This window comes from Papaver somniferum, chromosome 9 (assembly GCF_003573695.1).
Source record: "Papaver somniferum cultivar HN1 chromosome 9, ASM357369v1, whole genome shotgun sequence".
Taxonomy (NCBI): Eukaryota; Viridiplantae; Streptophyta; class Magnoliopsida; order Ranunculales; family Papaveraceae; genus Papaver; species Papaver somniferum.
The window spans coordinates 192,775,879-192,796,764 of NC_039366.1; the positions used below are offsets into that span (position 1 = coordinate 192,775,879).

The window sequence follows — 20,886 nt, forward strand, 5'->3', positions numbered from 1 at the left end:
TATTTTTGGATGGGCTAATGGAAAAACATGCATGTGTTGACCTCACGGGTGTTTCTCCATTAATGGGCATTGGACATGGCACCTTTACAGTTGGACAAGCAGCGCTGAGAGCTTCCTCAGGTAAGATAGCAAAGCATGAGAAAACGTGTATTGATAATGGACATGCTTTTATCCCCTTTGCTTTTGACACTTTCGGTTATTTGGCTCCAGAGGCGGTTGGACTTCTCAAGAGAGTTCAGAAGGTCATCCATAGTAATATCATGACTCCCGGTTCGAGAGAGTTTGTTTTTAAAAGGATAGGTTTTGCAATCCAAAAAGGGCTTGTAGTACAGCTTATTGCTCGCTTGCATGCTATGTAAAAGTCTTGATTAGATTATTAATAACTAAATAAAATGACACTCACAATGTAACCTGATTCTAGGTTAATCCTAAAAAAACAAATTAACTTAAAATTATTTTCAAGAGTGAGAGAATACTGAGGCTAAGATTCCACTATTTTACCAATTTCCAAAGTGATTTTAATAATTCTAATTATGCAATTTAAACATTTAAGTTGATTTTAATTATTGTAAAAATAGATTTTTAGAAGAACAATTGTAAATTGAAAGTATAGGATATCAAAATGCTAGGCTAAGCATATACCATCAATATAAATCACATTTGTTCATTAAAAATCATTGAATATGTTCCAGAAATGTCTGAGATCGAGTAAATAGCTCTACGAACGAATGGATCGAATCGAATTGGAAAATGAAAAGATTTGTATACCTTTCGTCACCATTTTGTGGAAAATCGTTAGGTATGAATATGTTAGACACTTGTGACTCGTATCTACACACCATAATTATATTATTTGGGTTGCTAACTCAACGGTAGAGTACTCGGATTTTAAGTGCAGCTAGATTCTTTTACACATTTGGATTAAGCAACGGATTTGTCCATACCATTGGTAAAGTTTGTAAGACCACGACTGATCCTGAAAGGGAATGAATGAAAAAAATAGCATGTCGTATCAATGCAAAAATCTGGTTCCCTTCATAAGCAAAAAGCATAAAATATAGAATCCAGGTAGATCACTACCTACCCCATATCTCTCCAAAATAAGGTTTTTACTTTTGGTTTCCTCTAGAATCAATTGCTTCTGCTGATCAAAAAAAGAAAGTATTTCTCATTTTCTGTAGATGAGGCGGCATCCGGATTTGAACTGGGGTAAAAGGATTTGCAGTCCCCCACCTTACCACTCGGCCATGCCGCCAAAACAACGAAAAAAATAGAGGGAACTCTATCTTCTTTACTATTTTTTTTTAAATCTCATTGTCTTTCTCTCTTTCCTAAACCCCCAAAACTTTTTTTAACCCAGTTGATTCCCTCCCCAAACATGCCAATATTAGCATTGATGGTGCATAACTGCAACTCGATGTTCAAACAACTATTCAGAGTTCCTAGAGCTCCTTGTAAGGCATGTTGGAAAACTCGTTGTCGGACTTGATTAATCACTTTTTGTTGTTCAAACTTAGACAGAACCGAAAGGGCCTCTTGTTTCAAAGAGAGGAGGACGGGTTATTCACGTTTCATTTGATGGTCAGAAGCGAATTGAATGCTAAGCAGTGGTAATTCTACCCCCCGAGAAAAAATAGAGATGTCTCCTAAGTTACCCGTAATATGTGGAAGTATCGACGTAATTTCATGGAGTCATTCGGTCTCACTGTAGGAATTGTGTTCAAGCTTTCCACAGACCCTTCTCATCAATGGACTCCTAACTTATACAAAGGAGTGCGGTTTGTTCGATAAATTCCCACCTCTATATATATCTCTGAGATGTTTGGATTTTTCAAAACTCCATGGACATGCAGAAGAGAAATACCATCCCCACTCGGACCAAGACATAACTTTTACCAAAAGTTTATTTTGATTCATTGGTTTAACTGAATAACTAACTAAAATAGATAGACCTTTCTCTTTGTCTCAAGTCGATGAATCTTCTCAATTGAAAGATCTTTTATATGGATAATACACATTCCAGTTGACCGAGCCTAATTATAATTGTTTTGTTTCGAAGCAAAAATATCCACGGGGCCGGTTCGTCCTATTCAGATATTCCCATAGTGTGACGGGTAGTATGTACAAGGTCCGGGAACGAATTCACCGTTGTTTAGATGACCGAAAATTACTAGCGATTCCGGCTTCATGCAGGCGATTTGCAGCCTGCAATCCGAAAAAAATACATCCTTATTAAATAAAGAAAGTGGTCTAACAGCCGAGAAGCTTCTTATGGATCTTATCCCTACGCCTTTCAAACAAGAAAAGCATTCTCGGTTCGTACTTCACGGACGGTCTCATTGATGCACTTATACTCCATCCCCCGGATTACAGGATGAGACAAACCCAAGATAGCAAAAGACTACTTCCCGTCTCTACTTTAAGAGGCTTGCTTGCCGGATCTTAGTAACTTAGGAAATGTCTGCTGACATGATTTCACAAGTGCCGCAGTCCTCTCTTTTCCTGAAACTGGTAACTAGGAAAGGGGAGATTTTTTATTAGATAATTCTGAGAAGACTAATAAAATAGATTGGGTACGCTCATCGCAATACGAAAGTTTAAGTTCCTTATTTTCTCGAAATCCGCACTTTTCCAAATCCAAAAAAAAAATGGAATTCTGGGATTTACCCTTGGGGCAAATACTTTTATGCATACCTCCTCTGGCTGATCCACACCATACTCTATTCTCGTAAGATGATACACACTAGCTAAGAGTCCGCGGTGACCATTGAATATGTCTCTTCGGCTTGAGTTAGGTAAAAAGTACAGAATGTATTTGCACCGTCACCATCTTCAAATAAAGTATTTTCCATAGTAGCACCATGAGCAACACATAAGAGAGCAGCATTTTTTATTCTAAGCTTATAATCATGAAATAAATTGCACAAATTAACAAAATAAGAGTTACCACTTTTTCATTGGCGAAATAGCTTCATCTGTTACCCCAACAATTGAGTTTAACTCATTACGGTAGAAACACGCTCAAATGAATTTTTAATTACTCAAAAAGGTGTTTACAAGATGAAAAGAGTGAAAAGTAGGAAAACATTTGCCAACTGCAGTTGCTAAAGGTAGACTGCAGTCCCTAGAAGTCTTTTGCAGCTAAAAGTGAAAACGATAACTGTGCGTTGTTGTTGAAATTAAGACTGCTTCTGCGACTTTTCTGTATAGGCTTTTGTTCTTCGTGTTTTTGGTGCAACAACAGATACCAACTTTCCTGCTACTCTTTTTTTTTCGCTCCTGTGGTTCTCTATTTTCTCCAAAACTCTTAATAATCTTTGCTTGACCTCCCAGAAGCCTATATATACATAACAGGGTCGATAAATCTCGACAAAATCTCTATTTCTTCTCCACGAATATATTTTTCTTCTGCCAAAAGCTTCGCGGATTTTCTTTCTTCTATTTTCTCGTGTTTTTCCATTTTTCAGTCCAACCTTCTCCGTAATCGATAAACTCTAATCTTCAGGGATGATATCTTCTCCTAAATAAGATATAACTACCATAAACAAGTTCAAAAAATTCCCGAGAATATCAACATGTTTTATGGGGTATCCCCTTTTTAATATTCACGCGTGTTGCTGCTGTCGAACGATCTTCATGATAATATCAAATCAAAGAAGATTATCTCCTTTCCATTTCCTTCCCACGTAAACTCCCAACGATATATCGAAAATTCCCGATAATATCTTTGCTTCCCTGTTTTATCAAAATCCGATCAACTAACCGAACTTTGTCGAACCAAAGAAACATATCAAGCCTGTTTTCTCTATTCAAGTCCAGCCCTATCAATTCTGGCGATTGAATCTCCCTGGTACAACTTTAAAAATCGAACCCTAATTTGTTACTTCACTACACTTATTTTCCCGCCATTTTTATAATTCAAATGAAAAAGATGAAGGTCGCCCCTAACCACTGTTGGGGATGCGAGTAGCAATTTGGGTTCCCCTTATCCACTTTCAGAACAACTTTTATCGTAAGAGTTTATATCTCCAAAAATACCTACAAAGACATAAAAAAACATAATGAAGATTCAACGAACCACATTCTCTAGCACTACAATTTTAGTAAACTTCTATGGATCTGGTTGAGATTTTCCATTTTCTCAATCCTCTCTCATTTGAAGATGTATTGAAACTCTGTAAGCATGCTAGTCTCATCATCAAAGACCTCTGGATTGTATGTTTTTATACTGTTATGACTGAGTTATGGTTCTTAAAAAATGAGATTTTCTATGATGATGCAAAACCTGATCTTGTCAAGATGAAGATCAAGATAAAGAAGACGGCTCATGACTGTGATTTTAGAATGAAAGGTACTATGTGGGGCTCTGACACTGAAATTATCATTATGTAGTATTTTTTGATTCAACACAGGAACTTGAGAAGAACTAGAATAATTGAGTTATTTTTCTATCTTCCTAGTAATGAGGAAATTCTCTTATGGTGTGATGGTGCCTCAAGAGGCAATCCTGGTACTGCTGGATATGGCTTTATTGTCATAAATCAATATGGGGATTTTTTTTGTTGAATCTGGAGGCCTTAGGGTGACTACCAACTATATTGCAGAGTTTATTGCAGGTATTAGAGCTATGGAATGGGTCTTTGAGCATCAGATTATAATATTATCCTCCAATCAGACTCTAAGGCTTGTATAACATCTTTAATGCAACAGAAGATCCCTTGGTTCTTAATGGATAGATGGCAAAGAGTTCATGATAGATTTCTGTCAGTTTCATATAGGCATGTTTACAGGGATATTAACTTTGTTGCTGATAGATATGCACCCTTTTTTGCAAAGTGATATTAACTTTGTTGCTGATCACTTTGCAAAAAAGGGTGCGTATCTATTGAAGGGCCAAACTATTGCTTATGAAGACAGACAAGTAGCTTGGCTAGCTTGGAATGGCCTAACCAACCATATTACAGATTTGTTTAGCTTTCTTGATTTTTCTTTTTTAGTTTTTATTTGGTTTTTTATTTTTATTTGGTCCTGTAATTTTGAATGCTTATTTTTGATTAATAAAATTTAGTTTTTTAAAAAAAAAAAAAGAAAAAGAAAGAAAGAAACTTGAAATTGTTTTTAAAACTAATCAAACTAACAATTCTAGAGTTACAACATAGATTCATACCAATCGATTCGTCAAGTTTAATTTTTTGTTATAAGATTTAGATGATATCGTTTGAAAGGAACTAGTTTCTCCCAAGCCAAATAACGACCCTTCACAAGTCATGAGAGTTAGGATGTTAAATGATCCATCCATCTCTCATGATTTCATCGGTATGCCAAAATACTAGTTGCATCCACACCTATATGTGGGCCATTTAGATCAAGTAACAAATTAAATAAAAAGAACCAAAATCAATAGTACTCAATGGTTCTATAGTCTTGTTGTTGTTTTTCTTGGAGGGAGATGTTATCAGATAATGATCCCTAGATAGAGAGAAATTTATCTAGTAGGAAAGAATAATGAATAGCATGAGTCGAGGATCGTCCTTTCCTTAAAACATTATTTATACTCTCCTAAAGATTTGACTGCAAAGAACAACAAATTTGCCTCCCAGTATAAAACAGACTCGGTTCTTCAACTGTGTTGGATAATACTTTCATAGTAATATATCCACCCACAAACACACAAACTTGCTAATGCAAATAAAGATGTCAGCATTTTTTCATGGATTGTACGTGGCCTGTACTTATAATGTTTGAAAGGTTACACCAAACAGTTGCGTCTCTTTGTAGAGATTGGATAACTGCAGGTATATTTCAAACTCTTTAGCCAACTGTGCTAGTTCCAATTGGAAAAGACACGACACTTCAGTTTGTGGTCATCTAAAACATGATAACCACTGTTAATTATTTTTTTCGAATTTGAAAAATTCCCAACAGATGTCGTGCTTGTTTATTCTGGAGTTGTTCATGTAATTGTTAATATAGTTTATGTGATTCGTATTGCTGCTTCTGTAACTGTTGTTGTTGTGTAGCTAGAGTTGCACGGATTTTGTGTCTCTTCACTCTTTTAAGCCGATAATTTTATTTTTGTTCCTGCTTAGAATTTTGAACTTTTTATGGAGGTTTGGAGAGACAGGTGTAAGTATCTTATCTCGTACCATTGAAAATTTGGTCAACATTAAAAAAAAATTATCGACTAATCTCACTTCCACGATAGTTACTTTTAATGCGCACAATTTTTCCCAAACTTCTCAGCATGTAGTCCCCTAAAACAATAAGGACATTTTTGGCAGAAGTGTAAATTCATGGATTAGGATCATTAAGATTAGCTTGTTAGAAATTCATGGGCCTAACTAACCTCGAAAACCGGCTTGTAAGGTTAGGGTTGTCCATGGCTTATTAAGCATGGATCCTAGGTTGTCTAGGCGATGTGGTACTATTTAACACCCCCCTTCAACGACTAGGGCTACACAGACGGAGTGGCACGGAAGCCACGGACACACACTGACGGGGATACTGAGTGGTACGGAAACCACGGTCACACACTGGCGGGCATACGGAGTGGTACGGAAACCACGGACACACGGGTAGCATTGAGAGGGGTCTGGCTCTGATACCATGTTAGAAATCCATGGACCTAACTAACCTCGAAAACCGACTTACAAGGTTAGGGTTGTCCATGGCTTATTAAGCATGGATCCTAGGTTGCCCTAGACGATGTGGTACTATTTAACATAGCTGATAGCCCATATAGGCTCATTAAGATTTACTTTACCGTGTGAGGTTATATTGTTTTACTCCAAAGCACCAACTGCAACTTCTAAGTTCTAAGTTCTGAATATGTTTTTTCTAAAATAAAAAAATAAATAATAAAAACTCTCTTTTCATTTTTGTTTCGATTGTGCTCTGCATATTCTTCTGTCTGTGACATAGATTCAAAGAATATATAATACAACAAATGAGTAGTACTCATGATGCATATATTTTCTATACTTATCCTTTACACATGAATATGATACAATAATTACTTACATCTGAAATTATTAATGGTGTCGGTTGATTCCAATTTACTCCATGCATATGCCATCATCAAGCCACCTCTAACCATCACTACTATCACCACCACCACCCACCACCACCACAACACCTGCAAATTGAGTGCTGAAATTATGATAAAAAGCTGTCAAAGGGCAATTCATTTCCCATTCTTGGGTCTCCTTGGCGTGCACAATTGTCTCTCTCAATCCTATTTAAATATCTTACTATTACTCTAGTCACGTGCATCTCTACCGGTACTAAATTACTCATAACTCATGTTCATGTGAGTTGAAGAGATTATACATAAGCTGCATGTTCAAGGTTCCTCGGAGCAAAGGTAAGCAGCAATGGTTCTTCATTCGTTTGATATAAAAATAAAAACATGAGCTTTGGTTGCTCCTTAATGTTCTCGATTAATATTGTTTGGATCTCATATATTTGCACTGAATGGTGCGGTTGTTGGGAGTGGTATCGTGAGTCTTTGACTTTGCCTCAACTGATTTATTTATGGCAAAGACTTGCCCAGCTACGTATCTCCAACTCCAATTCCCATTTTACAAACACAGATAAGGTGAACGAGATGAGGATGACATACGCATACGTGAGTCGACGTATTCACCCCCACCGGCGCATGCTTTTCTCGTGGAATTTAAATTGCTTTTGCCTCCTACACAATATCTCTATGGCGAAACCTCAGGGACGGAGCTACGTGTACTACACAGGTGGGCTGCGCCTTCCTTAAAATAATGATTTTTCATATAAAGCTTACATTGATCAAATGGAGAAAATAATAAGAACAACATATTTGAAGTAGATATTCGAATAATTTGACAAGAACAAGAGAATGAAATTAAAAGAACTACGTAAAACAAGTATGATAAACCCCATTAAATCATAGAACGGACGGTCTTTAAGGGGTAGCTATACCATTTGATAGATTTTTTTTTTTTTTTTTATGGATTAAGAATTGCTCCATTGAAATAGGAGTAATATGCTTGAAATCTTGGCCTTTCCCCGAAATTGTTACTGTACTTGGATAACCTACGATCCAGAAATCATTAACTCCAAATATAATCACCAGTAATTTGAAGGCGAAAATCACAATTAACGGTGAAGGCTAGAAATACTAAAAGTGCAGACAATAAAAACAAGCTCTAAATATTTAGAAACCCTAATATAAATAACAAAATAAAAGAAATCAAATGAGGAAAACATTAAAGTCTATAAATCCTCGCTTGGGATTAGATCTGAGCAAAGAAGATAAAATGGTTTAGGGTTTAGGGATTGAATACGTATAAATTTTTTCCAAGTATAATAATAAATTTAACGTGTTTTTCTACTATTAAATAAAGCTATCACGCACTTAAAATTATAATTATTGTTTTGAAGTTGCACCAAAATTACTATGAGTTATTTTAGATTTTAAAAGAAAAAGAAAAAAAATTTGAACAACATTTATAAAAGGGCGTTTTTCAGATTGATCAGCCTCCCCTAATTGGTTTCGCAAAATCATCACACCTTTAATTAGTGTTTACAAAAGGGTCTTTCTTCATCCGTGTTAACTGTTTTGAAGAAAACATTCTGAATTTTGTCTCAAATACCCCTCCTCACTTGTTGAGGTGATGGTGATGAAGTGGTGGGGGTGGTGGTGGCAGCAAAGGCTAGACCCAAGAGAGAAATCAATGAACCCTTTGATATTAATGTGATGATACGATCCTGAAGCCATTTCAGTCTCGGTGCCTTGTAATGATCCTGAAGCAATTTCAAAAACAACAACAACATCACTACCACCTGCAGCACCAACCACCATCACCAATAGCAGAAGCACCACCACCGACGATACAAACACCCTTAAATCACATGATTACTTCCATATTCAAACCTTCAACATCCATTATTGGGGTTACATCAACAACAACAACAACAACAACACCTTCAACATCCATTAATGGAGTTACATCAGCAACAAAAACACATTAAACATCCATTAATTGAGATACAAAGCAAATGGAGTTTCAAGAATAACCAGGTAATTCCCACACTGGTTTAACCCTGATATGTGGGAGCAGTTTCCAATAACTCTGAAATAAACAACCAAGTAACCATTTTAAAAGTAAACTGTAACAATATGATGGTCTTGTGAGCCGGATTATGAAACTGTGACTGTTTTTGATAATGCTCTTTATAAAAAGGATGAAGAATATTATATATTTGCATCTGATATTGAATGGCACAATATCATCAATTCTTATTAATAGACAATACCAAAAACCTAAAAATTAGAAGCAAAATTTTTAAATTTGAGAAATAGTAATCCCTAGATTTTAATTCAAACACCAAAGTGTAAACCAATAACTTAAGTATCTTTGATGGTTTTCACTAATTTACGGAGTATAAACAAATCAAAAATAACAATCTCTAGATGTATAGAGATTTTGGTACAACTCATAAATGTTATTATGAGGTTTAACGCGTGATAGTCCATCTACGTTTAAAATTCGTCAGCACCATGATTTATGTTGGTGAATCTAGCAAACAAAAAAGAAGCATATAATACAAATATAGACTGATTAGAAAAAAACATATCATTAACAATTAAATCAGTTTCTAGTAAAGTATAATAAGAAAATTCAATATTCAATAGAGAACTTCTTATATATCATTATTAAATCTTAACTTAACATGTATATATATAAGTTAGAAAACAACCTTAAATTTTGGTGTTTCTATAAAAATCATATAAAATGATCCGGAGGAAACCAATCACAAAAACGATAATAATCACCATTGCAATTTTTAATGTGGCGGGAATATATTTTTTATTCAAATACAAAATTTATGAAGAATCAACCATTAATAACATTATAGTCATTTTCCGCCCACCTCAGTATATTTGGTAGGATATTGTCTAAATAATTAAAATCAAGTCTTTCTTCGATGACTTTCTTGGCTATATTATGACTATACCATTGACAAATCTATTAACTGCCTTACAGAACTAGAAAGAATTACTTGACAATGAATGTTTATAATATAACTCTCATTGGACTAATGAACAATAATGTAAGCTCTATCTATATACTTCATCATTGATTCGCAGTCTGATTTTTAAGATCCAAACGCCAGATCTAACCCAATGTTGTTGAAGATGTGTCAACTCTACCGAGAAGAATACTTTCACAATTTGGTGATCGTAATCCTTAATTTGCGAATACGATCTTGGTTATCACTAAAATCTTTAATCTCTGATTGGATACTCGATAATGTGAAAATATGATTTTTGATTATCTTCTGAGTCGGGAACTGGGCGGTTAGAAGGGAATAAGAGAGGAAAGAGAAAATTTTGAAGTCTGTTTTATGCTAACGAAATGTTTTTGTTTACATTATCAACCTTTCAGGCTATTTATACATTGTATGAACATGGGGGTTATATATAAATGATTTTCATCTTAAGTAAGCACGTGACAGTTGGGACCTAAATAGCTTTCGCGCCTTGCACTTATTCGGACCCGGGATAGCTCTTCGTCATAACTATCTCTCTTTTCAGATCTTCACTCAGCTAACAACATCGAGGTTCTCCTCAACTCCCGACGTTGGACATAGGTCTTTCCTGTTTATCTTCATGTCTTTGTTCCATCTGACAACTTGTGTTTTATGTCTTCATTATCCGACCTTGAATCTAGTTCCACGTTTCACCTGTATTACTCATCAGCTGCCATTTCTTGGATAGATACTATATTTTGTCATCTACAGTTACTTCTGTTGCTTCACACTTCATCCTTCATGCACTATGTTTTCCGTTGGTTGAGTTTTGAGTTTAAGGGATCGGGTCGATTAACAAGTAACACTTTATTTATTATTATATTATGTACAATTTGGAGATAAAGTTCTCAAATTTTTGTATGGAGAAGAAGATTGTTCTTTATCCATAGAAAAGATCATATCAATTTCACAGTTGTAAAGTTAGGTTTTTAAACAAGTCATAAATACAAGATGTGGGTGTAATTAGTAAATGAGAAAAAACTTAGTTAATAATTATACGTTTTTACTTTTGAACAATCTAACTAACGGTCAATATCAACCCTTTGACTTGGCACCAAACTCAAATTTGGATAGAATTAGACACCAAACACACAAATATGTCATTTTACAAGTACCGTACTAAAAAAATCCCTTTTTTTTAAATAACATTAGTTTCATCTTTAAAACAAATACATGTGTTTTCTAATTATGAGATTGGGATGTCAAATAGTCAGAGTTTTTGGATAAAATAAGTGATTTTCGTTTTTTGGCTTGCCGGTACGATTGGGGAGTGTCCTATGACGAAGGATCTTTGTTGGAGATTAAGAGGCCTCCCAAAGGGTGTGATGGTGTCTTATTAGACATTATTGATGTCTATTAGAGGCGTCTCCAATAAGGTTGAGTCCCTTATAGATGTCTATTGGAAATGAAGAGGCGTCTCCAATAGGGATGAGTCCCCTATAAGTAGTGATGATTGATTTTTATTTAAGTATGAAGCACATCAAAACCTTTTTGTTTTCTCTCTTCTAAGCATCATCAAAATCTTATTATTGTGTGTTCTTGGTTGGGTCAAGAAGTATAAACCTTAAAGACAACGACGTTGTTATTTGGCTTCATTGTATCCTGACAGTAATATTTCATATACTCGTTTCTAATCGCCAATTTATTAGGAGGGTCAAAATAATTTCCTAAAAGAATCTCAATCGATCCTTGAAGACGGAAATATGACATTTCTCTTTATGTTTCATCCTCTCTTGAATAAATACAAGTCTTAGACATTGAGCGGTTCAATTACCCGAGGAGTAATTGTAGTCAACCATTGAAACAGAGAAGACCTCGGTAGACGTATTTATGAAGAGTCTCCCAAAAGAAGTAGTTTCAATAAAGTATACATAAATAAGACTAAGGTTTGTGAAATAAAGTTGATCACTCATAACAAAAATCCAGCCCATGTTTTGAAAAAGGCTCAACGGGACCAACAAGTTATGGAAATGATTATGGTGCACTAAATGAAAACTTCTTATTTCCGTTTAATGATGCGATCTGCAAGAATAAGGATGGATATTAGATTATTAATCCTTAATGAGTCTATTAATTCAAAAGATACCCATCATTTATGTGTTGTTTTTACGATGATGCTTATTCTCATCTTTGCTCAAACTATGTTGGCTTGATCCCACTCGAGTACGTAGGCAGTTACTTGAGTGATGCGGCCACTCCATTTTTGTAAGTTTATTTTATAATGTGTTTTTTTTTGTTCTTGAAAAAAGAAAGTTGTTAGATATTTTCTATATTTTAGAAAATAAAATGATTTTTGTTTTTTGGTTTGCCGTTACGATTTGGGAGACGTAATATATATTTGTTGGAGATGAAGAGGCATCTCCAAAGGGTGTGATGGTTCACACAAGACCCATCCATTCGTGTTAGACACTATTGATGTCTATGGGAAATGAAGAAGAGTACCCAATCGGCATGAGTCCCCTATAAATAGCGATGATTGATTTTCATTTAAGTATGAAGCACATCAAAAGCTTCCGTTTTCTCTCTTTTTAGAATCATCTTAATTCTATTATTGTGTGGTCTTGGTTGGATCAGGAGTACATACCTTGAACCCAATAATGTTCTTATAAAATTTCATTATATTCCGATAACAATATCTCATATAACCGTTTGTAATCACCATGTTATCAGGAGAGTCGAAACAATTGTCTAACAGGGTCTTAATCGAGCCTTGAAGCCGAAAATATAACATTTCTGTTAGAGCATCTCCAATACTTGAGGTCAAGGTCATCTTATGTAGAGGTCTTATTAAGACCTTTTGGTTGTGAGTCATTCACTACATGACAAAAAATAATAAAGGTAAAATTTTGTGCCTAAATTCCATTTCCAATCCCCAAGGTCCTATCCAACACTTTCTCCTTTACCCCCTTGGTCCCCACATGCACATGTCATCTTCTTTTATGACCTCCACCGAAGTGTTGGAGATGAAAAATTGGTAGAAAAAATCTTAAATCTTATGTGTCGTATCAATTTAAGACCTTGACCCCTAACATTGGAGATGCTCTTAGTGGTTGAACTTTCTCTTAACCTAATTTTCCAACAATTTTTTTTTTACCTGATTCACCAACGGATTGTGATGTCAAGTTATGGCTTTTGGTGTAAAGAGAGATTTTGGTATTTCTGATTTTAGTTTCCAAAAATAATGATTATGTCGATTTAGGAAGAAATAAAAGCACTTTCTATATTCCCAAAGAAAGAAATGCACAAAATTGGAATATAAGAAAGAAAGACATTAAAAGTCCAACCAACATTTCTCATAAATTCACCCCAACAAACAACCCATTAACAAACCTTCCATTTATGAGACATAATTTCTGACTAATTCAGTCCTTAACTTTCTTTCTCAAAAATCTCTCTGTAACACACCCCCTTTATGCAATATTTTAAGAAATCTCTGTTTTTTACCACTTCAGAGAGTGAGTATGTGTGATTGTGAACTGTCAAAATAATTTTCAAAGAGAAAAAAAACAGAAGTTTTCAGTTATGGGTTACAGAAATCTTGAAAACAGGTAAAACCCTTCAAAGACAAAATCTCATTAAATTCTCCAAAAGCTCTTTCATGTTTTTGTTTTTTTATATACAGAGTGGTGTCTGAAACAGAGGATTAGGTGTTTCTGGATACTATAACAAAACCCCCCCTCATCTTTAAGAAATGATGCAAAGATAAAGAGTATTTTTTCTGTTGAAGAGAAGAAGATGGGTTTGGTTGCCATTGGTTTCTTGAGTTCCTGGAGTTCAAGTTTGTTTTTCATACTGTTGTTTCAAGTAGTACCATTTGTTTCTTCTTCTTCTGCTTCTTCTCAAGAATTGAATACAGATGGGTTTTTCATTTCAGATTTTCTACAGAAGATGGGGGGTTTAACACAAATCTCATCGTATGATTTTTCATCTCCTGTTTGTTCATGGGAAGGTGTATCTTGTGATGTTAATAACCAGAATGTGATTGGTTTTGCAGCTTCAAGTTTAGGTCTTTCTGGTTCAATTCCTGAAGTCACTATTGGTAAACTTAGTAAGCTTGAGTCATTGGATCTGAGTAATAACAAAATTACTAGTCTTTCTTCCGATTTTTGGAGTCTGGGCAGTCATTTAAAGACGCTGAATCTATCTCATAATCATATTTCTGGTTCTATTCCATCCAACATTGGTAATTTTGGGTCACTGCAAAGTCTTGATCTTTCTTTCAATAACTTCTCTGGTGAAATCCCTGAATCTATTAATTCACTGTTGAATTTACAATTTCTTAGAATGAATCAGAATGGGTTCTCCGGGAGACTCCCACACGGGATTCTAAAGTGTGAAAATGTAGTTTCAATTGATATTTCAGTTAATGGGATTAGTGGGTCTCTTCCAGATGGTTTTGGAACTTCATTTCTTAAACTTCAGAGGCTGGACCTTTCTGAGAATGAGATTCATGGAAGGTCTTCAGATTTCTCTGGTTTACAATCACTAACACACCTTAATATCTCCGGGAACTTTTTCCAAGGTTCTGTAATGGGTGTGTTTCAGGATCCATTACAAGTTATTGATCTTAGCAGGAATCAATTTCGAGGTCACCTCTCTCAGGTACATTTTGCTAATTCAAGCTTCAATTGGTCTAATTTGGTTTTTCTTGATGTTTCTGAAAACCAACTTAGTGGTGAATTCTTCCATGATTTGAACAATGAAGCTAAGAATCTCAAACACCTTAATCTGGGTTACAACAGATTTAGTAATCAAGAATTCCCACTTATTCAGAAACTCACTAGTCTTGAGTATCTCAACTTGTCTAAAACTAGTCTTAGAGGAAAAATTCCCATTGATATCTCCCAGTTGGTCAGCTTAAGAACTCTAGACCTTTCGCAAAACCATCTCCAAGGTTCACTTCCCCGTTTAGGTATCAAAACTCTTGACGTTCTAGATGTTTCATTTAACAATCTTACCGGAGAAATCCCCTCGTCTCTGCTAGCAGAACTACCTCAAATGGAGAAATTCAACTTTTCTTTCAATAACTTATCTTACTGCAATTCACAATTGTCGCTGCATACACGGAAAACCGCTTTTCAAGGATTGCTGTACAGCTGCCCCATTGCTGTGAAACCGGACAACATTAGAAACAAAACCACTAAGCATAAGGGAATGAAGCTTATCCTAGCTGTAACTCTTGCAATTGTTTGTTTTATTGTGGGATTGATATGTTTGGTAATTGGATGTAGAAGGAAAACTAGAATGTGGGCAGTAAAACAAATTTCGTACAAAGAAGAAGCTAGCATTTCAGGACCATTCTCATTTCAGACTGATTCTACAACCTGGGTTGCCGATGTTAAACAAGCTACTGCAGTTCCTGTCGTAATTTTCGAGAAGCCTTTGTTGAACTTCACATTTGTGGATCTCTTAACTGCAACTTCACATTTCGATCGTGGAACTCTTTTGGCTGAAGGAAGATTTGGACCTGTATATCGAGGATTCTTACCTGGAGGAATTCAAGTAGCTGTAAAGGTTCTAGTCCTTGGGTCCACAATGACTGACCAAGAAGCTGCAAGGGAGCTTGAATCTCTAGGCCGGATTAAGCACCCTAATCTAGTCCCATTATCAGGGTACTGCTTAGCTGGGGACCAGAGGATCGCTCTGTACGACTACATGGAAAATGGGAATCTGCAAAATTTACTACATGATCTTCCACTTGGAGTGCAAACAACAGAAGATTGGAGTACTGATACATGGGAAGAAGATAACAGTGGTGGAATTCAAAGTACTGGTATTGAAGGGATCCTAACGAGTTGGAGATTCAGACACAAAATTGCCCTTGGAACAGCACGAGCACTTTCATTCCTTCACCATGGCTGTTCTCCTCCAATAATTCACCGAGACGTCAAGGCTAGTAGTGTGTACTTGGATTCAGACTTGGAACCTAGATTATCTGATTTTGGGCTGGCTAAGATCTTTGGAAATGCCGCGGAAGAGAACATATCTCGTGGATCACCAGGTTACATCCCTCCGGAGTTCTCCGAGTCAGAAAATTCAGCGCCGACGCCCAAGTCTGACGTTTACGGGTTTGGGGTTGTTCTGTTGGAGTTAATCACTGGAAAGAAACCTATGGGAGATGATTATGCCGAGCAGCCAAATTTAGTGAGTTGGGTAAGAGGATTAGTAAGGAAGAATCAGGGTTTAAGAGTTATCGATCCGAAGATAAGAGAGACAGGACAAGAGAAACAAATGGAGGAAGCAGTGAGAATTGGGTATCTATGTACAGCTGACCTTCCCACTAAGAGACCTAGTATGCAACAGATTGTAGGGCTTTTAAAAGACATTGAGCCTGTTGTTCATCAATGAGAAAATGTGTTCATTTTATATATTGCTTGCTCTTTTTTTTTTTTTTTTTTTTTGAAGCAGAAAAGCTCTCTGAATATACATAGAAGATCGGTAATTTAAGGATGTGAAATTCGTCCAGCTCACACCTTCACATACGATATTCTTTGCATTTTCTAGTCTTTTTACTCGCCTAAGCGAGCCTCAACACTACTGCTGATATTGCTTATGAGATATCCCTCTGTTTTCTATATGTTCTCTCTACACCTGACTAGTCCCAAGGCAATTTGGAACTTAAACCATGGCACGAAAAACCCAATGCAAGGTTAGACTGTTGCAGAAGATAAAATGCTGCACTGAGAAGCTAATACTTGATACAACCAAAATCAAACGGCAAAGTTATTTTTCAAAGGATTTCATGAGGAACGTGTTGAGATTATTAGTCCCACATTGTATGGGTTTCTAAGATCCTGAAGTTTATAATTTTTTAGGGCCTCTCCACTCATTGCCAATTGGTTTTGAGTTGGATGCCCGTATTCTAACATGGTATCAGAGCAGGTTATTTGCGAAGAGTCTTTGACCGCGCCTTTACTCCGCGTCACCCGATTTAATTTTCCACGTGTTAGACCCAACGAGGCTACGCGTGAGGGGGCGTGTTGAGATTATTAGTCCCACATTGTTGGGCAATCTAAGATCATGTGACTTATAATCCTTTAGGGCCTCTCCACTCATTGTCAATTGATTTTGAGTTGGATGCCCGTATTTTAACATGGTATCAGAGCAGACTATTTGTGTCGAGTCGTTTGATCGCACCTTTACTCCGCGTCACCGGATTTATTGTTCACGTTGTAGACCCAACCCAACGAGGCTACACGTGAGGGGGCGTGTTGAGATTATTAGTCCCACATTATATAATCTCTTAGAGCCTCTCCACTAATTGGATGCCTGTATATCATGTTAGAAATCCCTGGGCCTAACTAACCTCGAAAACCGACTTTTAAGGTTAGGATTGCGCAAGGCTTATTAAGCGCGAAACCTAGGATGCCTTAGGCGATGTGGTACTATTTAACACCCCTCTCAACGACTAGGGATACACAGACGGAGTGGCACGGAAGCCACGGACGCACACTGGCGGGAGTACGGAATGGTACAGAAACCACGGATGCACACTAGCGGGGATACAGAGTGGTACAAAAACCACGGACACACAGGTAACGCTGGGAGGGGCCTGGCTCTGATATCATGTTAGAATACGTGCATCCAACTCAAAACCAATTGGCAATGAGTGGAAAGGCCCTAAAGGATTATAAGTCACAGGATCTTAGATTGCCCAACAATGTGGGACTAATAATCTCAACAGAACGAGGAGTAAAACTATAATAATGGTCCTTAGAATTGTTATTGTACGGTTGAGAGATAGAATCAACCGAGCTAAAGCTTCTTCCACTTACTTTTTTTTAATCGATCGAAAGGAATTGTATTAAGAAGCACACACGTCGTGCACTAGTGAATACACCAAAATAGTGGGAAAACAACCCCAACCAAATCGAATGTTCCAAGAAGCTGCTAGGGAGCTTGAATCTCTAGGCCGGATTAAGCACCCTAATCTAGTCCCATTATCAGGGTACTGCTTAGCTGGGGACCAGAGAATCGCTCTCTACGACTACATGGAAAATGGGAATCTGCAAAATTTACTACATGATCTTCCACTCGGAGTGCAAACAACAGAAGATTGGAGTACTGATACATGGGAAGAAGATAACAGTGCTGGAATTCAAAGTAGTATTGAAGGGATCCTAACGAGTTGGAGATTCAGACACAAAATTGCCCTTGGAACGGCACGAGCACTTTCATTCCTTCACCATGGTTGTTCTCCTCTAATAATTCACCGGGATGTCAAGGCTGGTAGTGTGCACTTAGATTCAGACTTGGAACCTAGATTATCTGATTTTGGGTTGGCTAAGATCTTTGGAAATGCAGCGGAAGAGAACATATCACGCGGATCACCGGGTTACATCCCTCCGGAGTTCTCTGAGTCTGAAAATTCTGCACCAACGCCTAAGTCTGATGTTTACGGGTTCGGGGTTGTTCTGTTGGAGTTGATCACTGGAAAGAAACCTGTGGGAGATGATTATTCCGAGCAGCCAAATTTAGTGAGTTGGGTGAGAGGATTAGTAAGGAAGAATCAAGGATTAAGAGTTATCGATCCGAAGATAAGAGAGACGGGACAATAGAAACAAATGGAAGAAGCAGTGAGAATTGGGTATCTATGTACAGCTGACCTTCCCACTAAGAGACCTAGTATGCAACAGATTGTAGGGCTTTTAAAAGACAGTGACCCTGTTGTTCATCAATGAGAAAATGTCTTCATTTTATATATTGCTTGCTTAAATTTTTTTGAAGCAGAAAAGCTCTCTGAATATGCATAGAAGTTTGGTAATTCAAGGATGTGAAATATTTTCAAGAAACTAATACATGATGCAACAAAAATCAAATGTCAAAACTAATTTTCAAGGATTTCATTAGGAACCAAGCTAATGCTTCTTCCTTTTGCTATCCTCCGTTCTCACTTTATCATTCACTGGCAGGCTTACAGTTGGTTAACAATATAGAATTCATTCTATGCGAGACAGAAAATGTCAGGAAGACAAAAGAAGTAAACATATCTTGGCCCAGAAAAGTACTGGTGCAGATTGATTTGCGTTTGTCCCTGCAATTTTCTGAAAGTCTAACTGCTACTGTCTGTCCGGTAGATAAAGTGTGAGAGAGACTGAGCATCCAAATATTTATCAAAAGCTAAACTATATTACAATGTTGCATCCGAATAGGATAGAATGAGCATCCAAACAGAATTTCCTCAACATTACATTTCCTATCTAACATTGAAATGAGCACTGCCAATGCGCCAAAATTTAGTATTTGTAGCGAGATATAATTACGGAAGATCTTGAGAATACTTTATAGAAGGGTGGACTAATCGTAGACCATGCTATAAAACAGACTGTTTCAGAGATACGTCTACCCAAAAAATGCTTAAAGATTAAACTAAATGTGAATTACTTCTGTGGAATTTTGTTCACATTCCCAACTCTATACAAACCCTGGATTAGATCAACTAATTGAAAGTTCATGTCAAAAAAGAAAAAAGAAAAAGGTTTAAACCAGACCCGAATTCAGCATTTTTGCTTGGCAACTATGTATGTGGTTCTTCTTTAACAGGCTTGTCAGCATCTGCAGAGATCTCACAAGTAATCTCAATGTCAATCTCCAGAATGTCATCCAAAATATACCCTGAATTAGGGTTATGCAGTCGTCTTAGAGCCACAAATTTCTGAATACCCCATGATGTCTTGGCAGTTGTGAATTGTGCTTCACCTACAACACCACTAACAAATCGAAGGTCAGGACTGGTACTTCAAGTTGTTCCCTGAAATATTTTCACATAATTATTGCTGCATACTAGAGAACTAGGTCTCGAGTTCTTCTTTAACAGGCCTTGTCATGATTATAGTCAAAACTTAGGACCTAAAACTACAAATAACTCAACAAATAGATGATCACTTCAAGATAAAGAAAGGAAAGATAGAGGATCAACACTATACCATCCTCACTTGTGTAGAAGTGGTTGGTTTGACTAGTAATTGTAAATTTGAAATTGGCCTTGACCGGATATTTGGCCGAGTCCACTCGGCAGAGGTACAGCGCTAAGTGATCAAACACTTCCCGGTTTCCCCTAGGATACATCTGTACCTTCCTGTTGAAACAAAATTGGAAGAATTAACCAGATTATGAAAACAAACTAAACATATTGATACAAAATATCCATACCATTTAGCAACGCCAGCACTGAAAACATCAGATTCATGTTCCAGTATGTTGTTCGAGTACAACTTAGAAAAGTTGTCAATCTTCCACAAGAATTTGTATGTTGCTGGACGTTCGATTATCTGAGTTCCCATTGGAGGAAGCTGGATTAACCCTTCAAAAGAAAAATAAATAGGAGATGATACACAAAAAAAACTCTTATAAATCTCACCGTGGTTGCTCGTAGTCCAGCAGAAACCTTTGATTCTCTTTAGGGTTTATATCCGACGAGTAACTTCTTTGGGAAAGAAAGCACTTCGGAGAAAATTATTTTTACACCCCTATAAGTTTTTTTTTTTAAGCATGCATTTTATTAATAGAAGATTAAGTTATGATTTGACGTGGGTATTTGGTACCCATAGAATTTGACTGATAAAAATCGGGATTGCCTGGTCCCATATTTTGGTTTAGAGATTTCCGGTTTAACTTCCATCCGTTGCGTGATTAGCCAAATCATCTGTTGTTTAGTTGCCTTCTCTGTAATTACGTTGAATAGCATCCTGGGGAATCTGTCGAATTCTATTCTTTATTTCTTCAATCATTCATGTGAAAAGTAGAAGGGGGGGGGGGGGGGATGAAAAGTAGGAGGTTCTCTGAGCCCATCTCACAAAGAACTTTCGGCCATTGCCT

General features: G+C 36.6%; 2 protein-coding genes, 1 non-coding gene and 1 pseudogene across 3 annotated transcripts; 2 read left to right on the top strand and 2 right to left on the bottom strand.

Moving 5' to 3' along the window:
• Positions 1-1,184: 1,184 nt before the first annotated feature.
• TRNAC-GCA lies at positions 1,185-1,255 on the bottom strand. Its single transcript has one exon. It is a non-coding gene; the product is annotated as a tRNA-Cys (tRNA).
• Positions 1,256-13,385: 12,130 nt separating this feature from the next.
• On the top strand, positions 13,386-16,436 carry LOC113307625 (probable LRR receptor-like serine/threonine-protein kinase At2g24230). The gene has a single exon (XM_026556075.1). It carries the CDS (start codon positions 13,804-13,806, stop codon positions 16,414-16,416), a length of 2,613 nt encoding a protein of 870 aa, XP_026411860.1. The 5' UTR covers positions 13,386-13,803; the 3' UTR covers positions 16,417-16,436.
• Positions 16,437-17,942: 1,506 nt separating this feature from the next.
• On the top strand, positions 17,943-18,749 carry LOC113313025 (annotated as a pseudogene).
• A 662-nt stretch (positions 18,750-19,411) lies between these two features.
• Positions 19,412-20,480, bottom strand: LOC113314167 (ubiquitin carboxyl-terminal hydrolase 12-like). The gene is made up of 3 exons (XM_026562928.1): positions 20,221-20,480; positions 19,995-20,146; positions 19,412-19,767 (listed from the first exon to the last, which is right to left on the bottom strand). Exons 1-3 carry the CDS (start codon positions 20,349-20,351, stop codon positions 19,586-19,588), a joined length of 465 nt encoding a protein of 154 aa, XP_026418713.1. The 5' UTR covers positions 20,352-20,480; the 3' UTR covers positions 19,412-19,585.
• Between the last annotated feature and the right edge of the window lie 406 nt (positions 20,481-20,886).